At 35.6% G+C, this 12,521-nt stretch overlaps 1 protein-coding gene across 1 annotated transcript; it reads right to left on the minus strand.

Moving 5' to 3' along the window:
* Window positions 1-4,563: 4,563 nt before the first annotated feature.
* On the minus strand, window positions 4,564-5,875 carry LOC134246804 (uncharacterized). The gene is made up of 2 exons (XM_062729157.1): window positions 5,833-5,875; window positions 4,564-5,562 (listed from the first exon to the last, which is right to left on the minus strand). The coding sequence occupies exons 1-2, from the start codon at window positions 5,873-5,875 to the stop codon at window positions 4,868-4,870; spliced, it is 738 nt and encodes a 245-aa protein (XP_062585141.1). The 3' UTR covers window positions 4,564-4,867.
* Between the last annotated feature and the right edge of the window lie 6,646 nt (window positions 5,876-12,521).

Here is a 12,521-nt window from a genome sequence, read left to right on the forward strand (position 1 = left end):
CGCATTTTTGCGCACCAGTACTATGACGTCATAAACTTTAATTGTTTTCCGCACCATCGGACTTTGGCGTGTCAAACCATCGGGGTTTGGCGCAGACCATCGGACTTTGGCGTGACCATCGGACTTTGGAGTCCCATCGCACTTTGGAGTCCTACATATGTATATATGTGATATATCCCTGGTCCGTTTATCTCTTTTGCTCAATACACAACAGGCTTAATACATAGAAACACGTGTAACGGTACTATATTACAACTATAATCGGATTTTCGTCCACTGTTAATCACAAAAAATATTTTAAAAAACACATGAAACTAAAGATTGCAACCCAAAATATGACACCATTTACATCATTTACGTAATTTTTTATTTTCGTTATTATAATTTTGTAATTTAAAAAAGGCGCAAACTCTTATAAGTTACACATGATAAAAATTGATCACTGATGTGTTCTTTTTCTACAAAATTAAATTTTTCCTTACTTGGGGTCACTTTTTTGTCATGGAAAAAAGAAACCTTTTTATGATATATATCAGTATCATTGAATGAATCATTTTGTAAGGATTGTTCAACTTCCTTGAAATTGTGAATCCGGTCTCCGTTACGTCAATATCGGATTAATATGGGGATTTTAGACTTTTATAGATCATGTATCAAGAATTACAGCATCAAAAGCTCTGTCGATTTTTACAGCAAAACAACACCTGCAGTTTTGGTGAAAAATGAAGGGTTTTCTTCGCAAAAAAATTTGTTGCAAACAAGGGTTCCATATATTGTTTGCACAATGTGGCTTTATTTGTGCTAATTTGTGACATTGAAATGTACATGTATATCCTTAGACTGAAATTGTATTAAACTCGACTTTCAAAGTAATTTTAAATTATGACAATACCAATACATGTAACCTTTTTAAAGAACATTATATAAATTTCCATTTATTGATTGATTATTGACGATAAATTGTGATAGAAAATCAAGCAATGGTCCTCACAATTAAAAAGCAAGAAACTAAATTATGTTCCTTGGGATATTCTTAAAGTGTTCAAGTTTTATTTAGATAAAGTCAAACTGTAAGATGAAGTAAAGAATTCAAAGAATTTCCTGGCAATTTCTGTTGTACCTTAAAGAACTTAAACTAGAGGAACTGTGAGCACTGAGCCCAAGAAATAATATCCTCAGCCTCCCAAATGATTATAATGGAAAAACTCATGTTACATACATGCTATATATATTAGGGAGACTTGAAAAAGTGTCTAGTCAAAGTAAAAAAAAGACCAAATGACACTATATGCAATAAAGAATCTGTGATAGTATCATTATATCTTATTCAGTGTTATATGAGGAGTTGCGGACAAGAGATGGGTACCCCCAATATTATTGAAAGAATGGCTGTGTCAATGCCTTTGCTACAGGGAATCAGAAATATGTGTTGGGGCAAAAGTAAAATAGGCCACAATGACAAGTAGAACTACATATTCAGTGGTATCAAACAAATTCTTACTTTGGTAACATTAGCAACACATTTGTTGATTTTTGTGAGTATACAGAATATATCTTTTTATTTTTCTTATATAATTTTATTTTATTTAATCGGAACAAAATTGTGGAGCGTGGCAATTAAAAAAATGCAATAAAGGCAACGCCCACACTTTTATTCATTCTATACGCAGAAAAGATTTAATATATATATATTTATGACGTGTAAATCTCTTCAAAGGCTGGCGTGTGAATCACAGTTTCTTTAATCCATGAAATAATGACAACTTTATACCAATTCAGTGTATGTTTGTCTTTTGTTTCCCTTACTTAACAGCAGGGACGTAGCAACAGGGGGGGGGGGCTGCCCCCCCCACTTTTTTTCCCAACATTACCTTTTTACTATTGAAAATGTTTATTGAAAGGTTGGTTGGCCCCCCACTTCTTACCACAAGAAAGTGATATCAAGGAAATATAGTATTGTATACCAAAAAAATTGGAAATGAAAGAACTGTATACTCGGTAATCGCATTGATCAAGTTGTATCAAAAGTATATTTATAGTCTAATAGACGGGCATGCGATGATAAAACACGAGGGAAAAAATCATTTAGGTGTCCAAATTCTAGAATTTGCCAGTACGCGACCTTACAGCAATAAAGAGGAGGGGTTCACCAGCATCTAAAACAAACATAGGTAATCAAAGATTACAAAGCTCACCTCGACGAATGTTATCAGTTTAAGTAATGCAAATCTCACATCATATTTTCTTAACAGTTAGAATTTATTCAACAACAATATTCTAGCAAGTTCTGTTTAGATAGGTCTTATGGTTCATTGGGATTGATCTGTTCCAAAAACTTTAACCTGGTCACTCATCTGGAAAATGTAGGTCAGATCCAGCACCCGAAGCAAGTTTGGTATGGTCCATCCCTAGATGCATTAGCCATGCAAGTTTGGTCTGGGTAGGCCTTAAAGTTACTTGGGAATGGACCTGCTCCAAAAACTTTAACCTGATCACTCATCTGGAAAATGTAGGTCAGATCCAGCATCCGAAGCAAGTCTGGTAGTGTCCATCCCTAGATGTATCATCCATGCAAGTTTGGTCTGGGTAGGGCTTATAGTTACATGTACTTGTAGTGGGAATGGACATGCTACAAAAACTTTTAACTTGGACGCCGACGCCGACGCCAACGCCGGGGGTAGAGCATAAGCTCATCTCGATCGACTCTGTCGAGGTGAGCTAAAAAAAACCTTAGATGCAAATCTGTCGCTGGTCTGAAAAAAATGGGAGGGATGGCCAGAGAGATACAGTACAGTGCAGTAAAAACGTCTATTTATTGCGCTCATTTTTTCGTTTAATTTCTCCAAATTTTTACCTCAACTGAACAAAAACTCGTTTACAAAATATCCGTTGACTCCTATCTACTATACCCTCACAGTTTATACCTGCACAAAGCGCGTTAGACAAAAACTTGTCTTGCAATCTAAAATGGCAGTGTACATACTAGGCAACCTTTTCGATGGTTTCCATTTCAGACGCAGAAGGGATATTTAGAAAGGTAATAAGGAATGTTTTGCTGGGAAATAGTTCAAAGATATACATTGTATTTGGAACACAGGGTAAATAATATTTATGAAATGGCAGTTTGATAAACACTAATATATAAATCGAGAAACAGTGCACAATTTAATTCGTGCCAATAAATATATTGCAGTAATATGTTTTCGATATGTGGCCCTGTAGCTTTCCGGTATGTCAATATATACATATAATTTTTCGAAAAACTACAATTCTGCAGCTACAGAGTACAGTACTCAGAAAAGCCCGCCTCCCCCCCCCCCCCCCCGCCCACCTCTCAACGGCTTGACATAGACATCTTATCATTGTATATACCCGGTGGTTAACTGAGATAATGACATTGTTATAAAAGAATACTACAGATACTGTGATCACTGAGCTCACTAAATGATACCCCCACCTCCCATATGATTATAATGGAAAAGTCAATGTTTTTCTCTGACAGACCAGAAATAACTGTTAAACCCCTGTCACACCGGGGCTGCGTCTTCACGGCGACTGCACGGCGTCCTAAAAAAATGCAAAACGCCGAGGTGATCGCAGTAGAATCTCCTACAGCGCCGTGACAACGCGGCGAGATCTCCAATGAACGCCGTAGGGTCGCGAACTCCAGGGGACGGCGATCACTTTGAGCATGCACAAAGTACGCACCGTGTGATCGCAGTCTGATAAGAACGCAGTAGAAACGTAGTATGATCGCCGTAGCAGCGCGGTGAGATCTCCAACAACGTAGTGGGAGCTCCGTACGAACGCCGTGAAGACGCACATGATCGCGGCACAAGCGCAGTGATAGTAGACTGGGCTTCCACGGAGACCTCACGCAGATGTCGCGGAGTTCTTGGAGATGTCACTGCGTTTCTATCGCGTTTTTACGGCGCTTCTAATGAGATTTATCGTCTTGTGATTTTTTCGACTGCGATTACACGAGGACAGCACGGGGTTGTCACTGCGATCATTGCGCTCCCATGGCATTTCTACAGCGTCCGTTGGCGATCACAATGCACTTTCACGGCGTTGTTAGAGCGTTGTCAGCCAGCTCACAAAACAAGAGCAATGGGATTTTGATCAGCAATGATTCTAACTTATTTGTTGCACTAGGAGCATTTAAAGTAAGATAGGAGGTGCACAATGGCATTATGTAATAAAGGATCTTAAAGCATCATCAATTTTATTTAGTAGTATAGAAGGAGTTGCAGATTAGAGATACACTGTAGGTACCCTTCAATATGATAGAAAGATTGGCAGTGTACATGTTTTGCTATGGGACACCCAAAATATGTGTCAACTCAAAAAGTAAAATAAGAGGTGCACAATGGCACTATGTAACAAAGATTCTCTGAAAGCAATTCAAAGTATCATTACATTTCCTTTGGTGGTATAAGAGAACTTGCAGATAACAGATAGGCTTGCACTCTAAATTTTAACAGACGGATGGATATAAAGGATGGACATTCCGATCACTATTTTTCAATGGACGGTAATTAGGTATGTATTCAAAATGCGAAATTCACTCATTTTTTCTCTTTATTCATAAATTTTACAAAATAAGAAGCACTGTATTGGTAGACCATAAATCTAGAGTGAATCATAACATTAGCTTAGTGTGAATTTAATATAACAATTAACAAAATAAACAAGAATACAATGTTGTTCTTTGTAAGTAATAATCTGATAATAAAACATAAAAAAATATCAACAAATATATCACCTTTGTCTCTCTTTTTTGCACCAAACTTTCAATATGATTAATATTTAAATTTTAATGATCACAATGGCTTGTTCACCTCTATTTTTTGAAGGACAATAACTATTAGGTAGAGAATATACTTCCCCCTGAGCTTTTTTCACACGTGGAAATCTGCAGCGAATCAAAATCAAACTGTGGCATTTCCAGGGGAGGAAGCTCCATGTCTGGAATGGCAATTCCTCCATGTTCCTCCACTGGGTAGGAATGTCTCTTAGTGTCCTCCGACTTAAACACTCTATCAGTAAGGTATCTGTTGTCTTTCTTGGAATTATCCAATTCTTTTTCTAGCTGCGCAACTTCCTTTCTCAGTTCAAGCTTTTCTTGAAGGAGACGATTGATCACAGTCTCATAGTCAGTGTCACTCATTGTCTTGGTCAGTGTTATGTTTTCCTGAGAAGCATTATAACCTACACTGAGACTCTTTTCTTCATCAGTGTCACTTACAAACTTGTTTTTCAGCAGTAAATGTCCAACAAGAGAATCAGTCCCTACTAGCGCCTGCATGATCCTGTCATTAGATTCCTGGGAGATGTGATCATCCAGGAAGTGGTTGGGGCTGAACATGAGTTTAGCCTCTGTCTGAGTTGACTGGTTCTTCACCTCTGAACCTTTGTTTGCTAGCTTGTTGTTCATCTTCTCTACTCGGATGATCTTGTCTTGGATAGCTTCTTGTTGTCTAAGATGAAACTGGTGTTGAAGCTGAATGGATTCTTGTGCATACTTTGAAGGAGAAAGCTGCAGGGCTTGCAGAAGGTATTCTGAAAAGAAAAACAAATAAGGAAGTTGCTTAAAAATTGAACGTTAGGCGTTCAGAAGCAGAAAATCATTGCCAATACTTCTTTGTTCCATATGAAATGGTAAACAATTCTTTTAAGAAAATTATGATTTTAGGGACCTTGAACATACATGTTGATATATGTTAATATAGCATATTTTCAAAGGCCCCTAAAATCATGATTTTAAAATAATGTATCAAGTTTGTTAAAATTGAGAAGGCAAAACCTTTATTAACATTTTACAGAACTGACTTTGTAACCAATTTTCAAGTGATACATTTAGGTAGATGGACATTTTGTTATTATCAGGTCCAGGCCTATAGGAGTGGCCAGCATAATTGTTTTAATTTGTATACAAGAGGCCCATGGGCCACATCGCTCACCTGAGCACTAAGGGTAGGAAAAAGTAGAAAATAGCTTTTTATTGCAAAGTTAAAATTCAAACGTAGTCCCATGACCAATCATGGATTTGCTATTTTTTAATAAATGATTTTTAAAAAATTTTCCTATAGATTTCTATGTTAAAATTTGGTCAGCCATTTTGGCCCCGCCCTAACCCAGGGGGTCATGATTTGAACAAACTTGAATCTACACTACCTGAGCATGCTTCCATATAAATATGATGAATTATGGCCTTGTCATTCTTGAGAAGAAGATTCTTAAAGAATTTTCCTATATATTTCTATGTAAAACTTTGGTCGGCCATTTTGGCCCCGCCCTACCCCCGGGGGTCATGATTTGAACAAACTTGAATCCACACTACCTGAGCATGCTTCCATAAAAATATGATGAATTATGGCTTTGTCATTCTTGAGAAGAAGATTTTTAAAGAATTTTCCTATATATTTCTATGTAAAACTTTGGTCGGCCATTTTGGCCCCGCCCTACCCCGGGGGGTCATGATTTGAACAAACTTGAATTTACACTACCTGAGCATGCTTCCATAAAAATTTGATGAATTAACAGTGGTTCTTGAGAAGAAGATTTGTAAAGAATTTTCCTATATATTTCTATGTAAAACTTTGGTCGGCCATTTTGGCCCCGCCCTAACCCGGGGGGTCATGATTTAAACAAACTTGAACCTACACTTCCTGAGCATGCTTCCATATAAATATGATGAATTATGGCCTTGTTATTCTTGAGAAGAAGATTTGTAAAGAATTTTCCTATATATTTCTATGTAAAACTTTGGTCGGCCATTTTGGCCCCGACCTACCCCGGGGGGTCATGATTTGAACAAACTTGAATCTACACTACCTGAGCATGCTTCCATATAAATATGATGAATTATGGCCTTGTCATTCTTGAGAAGAAGATTTTTAAAGAATTTTCCTATATATTTCTATGTAAAACTTTGGTCGGCCATTTTGGCCCCGCCCTACCCTGGGGGTCATGATTTGAACAAACTTGAATCTACACTACCTGAGCATGCTTCCATAAAAATATTATGAATTATGGCTTTGTCATTCTTGAGAAGAAGATTTTTAAAGAATTTTCCTATATATTTCTATGTAAAACTTTGGTCCGCCATTTTGGCCCCGCCCTACCCCGGGGGGTCATGATTTTAACAAACTTGAATCTACACTACCTGAGCATGCTTCCATATAAATTTGATGAATTATGGCTTTGTCATTCTTGAGAAGAAGATTTGTAAAGAATTTTCCTATATATTTCTATGTAAAACTTTGGTCGGCCATTTTGGCCCCGCCCTATCCCGGGGGGTCATAATTTGAACAAACTTGAATCTACACTACCTGAACATGCTTCCATAAAAATATGATGAATTATGGCTTTGTCATTCTTGAGAAGAAGATTTGTAAAGAATTTTCCTATATATTTCTATGTATGGTCGGCCATTGTGGCCCCGCCCTACCCCAGGGGGTCATGATTTGAACAAACTTGAATCTACACTACTTGAGGATGTTTCCCCATAAGTTTCATCTTTCCTGGCACAATGCCACCAAATTTTCATTAATTCCCAAGTATCTCCCCTTGAATGAGGGCGTGGCCCTTCATTTGAACACACTTGAATCCCCTTCACCCAAGGATACTTTGTGGCAAATTTGGTTGAAATTGGCCCAGCGGTTCTTGAGAAAAATTCGAAAATGTGAAAAGTTTACAGACAGACAGCTAGACAGACAGATGGACGCCGGACAAAATGTGATCAGAAAAGCTCACTTGAGCTTTCAGCTCAGGTGAGCTAATAAAAAGCATAAAGGGAAAAGAGACACAATAATATTCATTGGTTTGATGAAATAGTTCCTTTTAAATAATACATCTAAGAGTCAAGCAAGAAACTATATAAAATTGCTTTATTCATTGTGTGAATTGTTTTTCATACATTCTAACTTATTTTTTCATTTTCCTGACTGGGATATATATAGTTACATGTAAAGTAATGATGATTTTTTATTAGAAGGTTTTACAAGAAGTAATCCCTAGCATGATAAAGCATTTTATGATATGTAAATATTAAAATTATATCAAATTTTCGGATATTGATTAAAGATTTAAAAAAATGGAAAGTTTGGTAGATGTTGAATATATACAGTGGAGCCTCATTTATCCCGACGCTTTAGTTCCCACTCAATTTGTCCGGATATGTGAAGCGTCCGGATACCTGAATCACCAGTTAAACAAGACATAATAATTAACATTTTGAAATTCTGTTCCGATGAAAAACCATCCGGATACTGAAGCATCCGGATACCTGGCATCCGGATATCTGAAGGTCTACTGTATGTAGTTACAAAACTACTAGTATATCTAAAACATGTCACATTTACTCTGATGCCCATCAACATGATCAAGGTTATGGACATCAATATCATTGACATCATTATGTAACAAAATCTAGGGTATAACATGAGGATGGTTTTCATAATTTTGTCTGAGATAATCAATATAAATTTTGGGTATATAGAAAATACATGTAGCTCAGAGCTCCAGATAATTTTTTACCCCAAAGTGTATTTACTCCCTGATTTTAAAATCAATGCAGATTTTGATTTTTAGCAAAATGATTGAGGAGTATTTTGTTTATAAATGTTTTGACCTTTTTGATTTTGAGCTTGTAATTGAAATATAATTAGTGCTTTTGAAGAGTGAAAAAACTACAAAGGTTAGTTCCTGCATTTATTTTAATAAATTCTGAAAATAGCAACAAGAATATTTGGAAGCATTCTTTTTGACAAGGAAGATGATATAGAAGGTCAAGGTACCATAGAGTCAGAGGCACAGAAAACTTTTCCTCCATTTAAGATGGTATCGTATCAAGAGTAAACTGAGAGAAAAAAAATCATCGTTAATATGGCAAGTTGAGAGAAATGAAAAATTGGCTATGAACCCATAATAAAAAAGTTACAGTTGTATGCCTAGTGCATATTCTTTCTATTTATAGAAATTAATTTTATAGACATATATTTTAAACTTAAATTCTTCGACCTAACCTAAACTCTTCAACCGTTTGTACACAGAACTTTCATGGTGTAATTTGAACAAACTTGATTCTACACTACCTGAGGATGATTCCACATGAGTTTCATCTTTCATCTTTCCTGGCCCAGCGGTTCTTGAGAAGAAGATTTTTTTAAAATGATATTAATTTTTCACTAATTCATAATTATCTCCCCTTGGAAGAGGGCGTGGCCCTTCATTTGAACACACTTGAATCCCCTTCACCCAAGGATACTTTGTGCCAAGTTTGGTTGAAATTGGCCCAGTGGTTCTTGAAAAGAAGATAAAAATGTGAAAAGTTTACGACAACGACAACGCCAACAATGACAACGATAACGACAGACGACGGACAAATTTTGATCAGAAAAGCTCACTTGAGCCTTCGGCTTAGGTTAGCTAAAAAGGTGCACTATTTACGGCGCAATATTTTTTGCGCACTTTGGGGGAGATTTGTCCACTTTCCAGCATCGATCAATGACCTACCTTTTACTTCCAAATACTAGGCACATTATTTAACTAATCTGTATATTTTATCTATTTCCCAACCCTATATTGTCGTCTCTACAAGTGATAAACTCGATTGATTAAAATTATTTGTTAGATTGTTGAAAATTCACTTCAAGCGAGGTTATTGCCTGTAGAGACAACTAAAAATGGTTGTCAGGTGTATAAAATATATACATATTGGCTACAGAATGTGTCTAGCATTAGGGAGTGAAAGATAGTTGATTGACCAATGTTAGAAAGTGGAGAAATTCTCCACAAAAGTGCTAAAAAAATTGCGCCGTAAATTGCATATTTTTTTGCATTACGGGATCTGTAGTGTTATGGTCAAAGACAAATTTATAAAACCATAACGCTACAGATCTGCAGCTAGAAAATCAAAAGAAAAAGAATGAAAGAAAAAGTGAGCTAGCTCACATACCCCACGCTCCCCCATAACTTGATGGTGAAACACATTTAATGAAAGACACAGTGCACTTTAAATACATAGTATAGATCACAAAGGGCAAAAATTGCAAAAAATCTTCACATCAAAATGTCTTGCATATGAGGGCATTTAAATGTGGAATGAAGTTTCTAGATAAATTATGTAATCAAAATTTCTTGACAATATACAAATCCACGCATTAATTTGAAGTGAGGGGGGGGGAATTTTCTTGAAAAAAAGGCAAAACTCTTTGGGATAATATAATTGAATATGTCCTAAATATCAGCATAGGTTGACAAAACTATGTACAACAGTTTAAGTGGAGTGGTGCTAACAAACTGTTCATCTCTATATTCAAAATATGGAAAAAAAGTCTAAGTTGAAAAGTGGAAATTCTCGGAAAAATAAAGGAATCGGAATTCCCAGGTAATATGCACATCTACATATTGTGTCCTATATACCTGCAAAGTTTGACGAAATTCTGTGCAGCGGTTTATGAGGAGTTGCGCTGACAAACTGTTCATCTCTATATTCAAGGTATGGCCAAATGCCTAAGTTAAAAGTGCGGAAATTCCCGGAAAAAATAATGGAATCGGAATTTCCTGGTAATATGCAAATCTATACATTGTGTCCTAAATACCTGCAAAGTTTGACGAAATTCTGTGCAGCGGTTTATGCGGAGTTGCGCTGACAAACTGTTCATCTCTATATTCAAGGTATGGCCAAATACCTAAGTTAAAAGTGCGGAAATTCCCGGAAAAAATAATGGAATCGGAATTTCCTGGTAATATGCAAATCTATACATGGTGTCCTAAATACCTGCAAAGTTTGACGAAATTCTGTGCAGCGGTTTATGAGGAGTTGCGCTGACAAACTGTTCATCTCTATATTCAAGGTATGGCCAAATGCCTAAGTTAAAAGTGCGGAAATTCCCGGAAAAAATAATGGAATCGGAATTTCCTGGTAATATGCACATCTAGACATTGTGTCCTATATACCTGCAAAGTTTGACAAAATTCTGTGCAGCGGTTTATGAGGAGTTGCGCTGACAAAAAAAGAGGACTGACTGACTGACGGACTGACTGACTGACTGACTGACGGACCAGTCAAAAACATTATACCTCCCGCAACTAGTTGCGTGGGGTATAAAAATACAGTAAAACTTGTTTAGTACAAACATGGATATAGCAAATACACGGACATAGCGAAGTTATTCTGGGTCCCCAGCAAAATTCTTAGCAAATCTTTGTAACATTTTACAGTTATAACGAACTCCGATATAATGAATTTACAAATATAGCAACTGATTTTGAGTCCTGTTGAGGTTAAATATAATAAAATTTACATCTTTTATTACGAACTTTCAAAGATTATAAAGAATTGATAAATTGAACTGACTTTTTTCCTTTTAGTATTTGTATATAATATTCAATTCACAATAAAACCTAAGTTATCAAAGATAGAGTTGTCACGATGATCAATTTATAATCGATGATCCATCGGAAAGGCTGTCAATTTAAGACAATCGATTGGAGATTTTAACAATCGATTAGTTCGTATATTTCAGCACATATCTTTTTTGCAATTTTCTCAGTCTTATTTCAAGAACAGGCTCTTGTTATCAAAATATATATCTTTCAAGAGTTGTCCTTTACTGTTTTAAAATACATGTACTTAAAATCTGTTTAAAATAAATCAAAAATAATGATATTTGTATTTCTAAACTGAAAAAACTAATAAAAAATAATTGTATAAATGAAATATATTACCAGTAGTTTTCAGTATTTGGGGGATTCACTAATTGTCATTTCATTCGGAATCATAAGGATTTGCAATATTAAATGTCTTATAAAATGTATAACAGTTAAAAAAATTAATTCCATATACATTTTAGATGATGTACGTAAATTAAAGCCTGATCTGTCAATGCTTACTTTCCCCAGGCCAAGTAATTCCTAATCATGAAAAAATCTGTATTACTGAAATTGTTAATCAAACTACAAATACATACTGCTTTTAGAATTTAGATCTGTGCAATGCACCTTTACGTACATTATTTAACAATAAAATTCTAAATTTTATAAAATCTAATGCCTTTTTTTATACAAAGGGTTACTGATTCAATTATTGGCCGATGATCAGTTTGTTATGGTCAACCGATGCTACCGATTAATCGATTCTGATTTTTAAACCAATTTGACAACACTAATAAAAGATATGTTTTGTAATATTTGCTTCCCTAACATATTTGGTAGTGATATTTGAAGGAAAACATGCATATATATTGTGAATTTGCTGTAATGGTTATAAAAATTTGTTATACGGATATAATGAATTACAGATATAGCGAATTAAATTCACAGGTCCCAAGGACTTCGCTATAACCAAGTTTTACTGTAACAGTAATAAATCTTAAAATTTCAAATGTGCAGTAGTGTAAATAAATGATTCATCCCTAAAAAAAATATGTTCAAGGCAAATACATGTAAGACTCTCAAAATCCAACAAAAACCAGTTCCACCATATGGACCTTTTTTAAGAAAAAGAAAAAGTA

This window comes from Saccostrea cucullata, unplaced genomic scaffold (assembly GCF_032062105.1).
Source record: "Saccostrea cucullata isolate Sc308-1 unplaced genomic scaffold, CSIRO_AGI_Scuc_v1 ctg2108, whole genome shotgun sequence".
In the NCBI taxonomy this organism is placed as follows: Eukaryota; Metazoa; Mollusca; class Bivalvia; order Ostreida; family Ostreidae; genus Saccostrea; species Saccostrea cuccullata.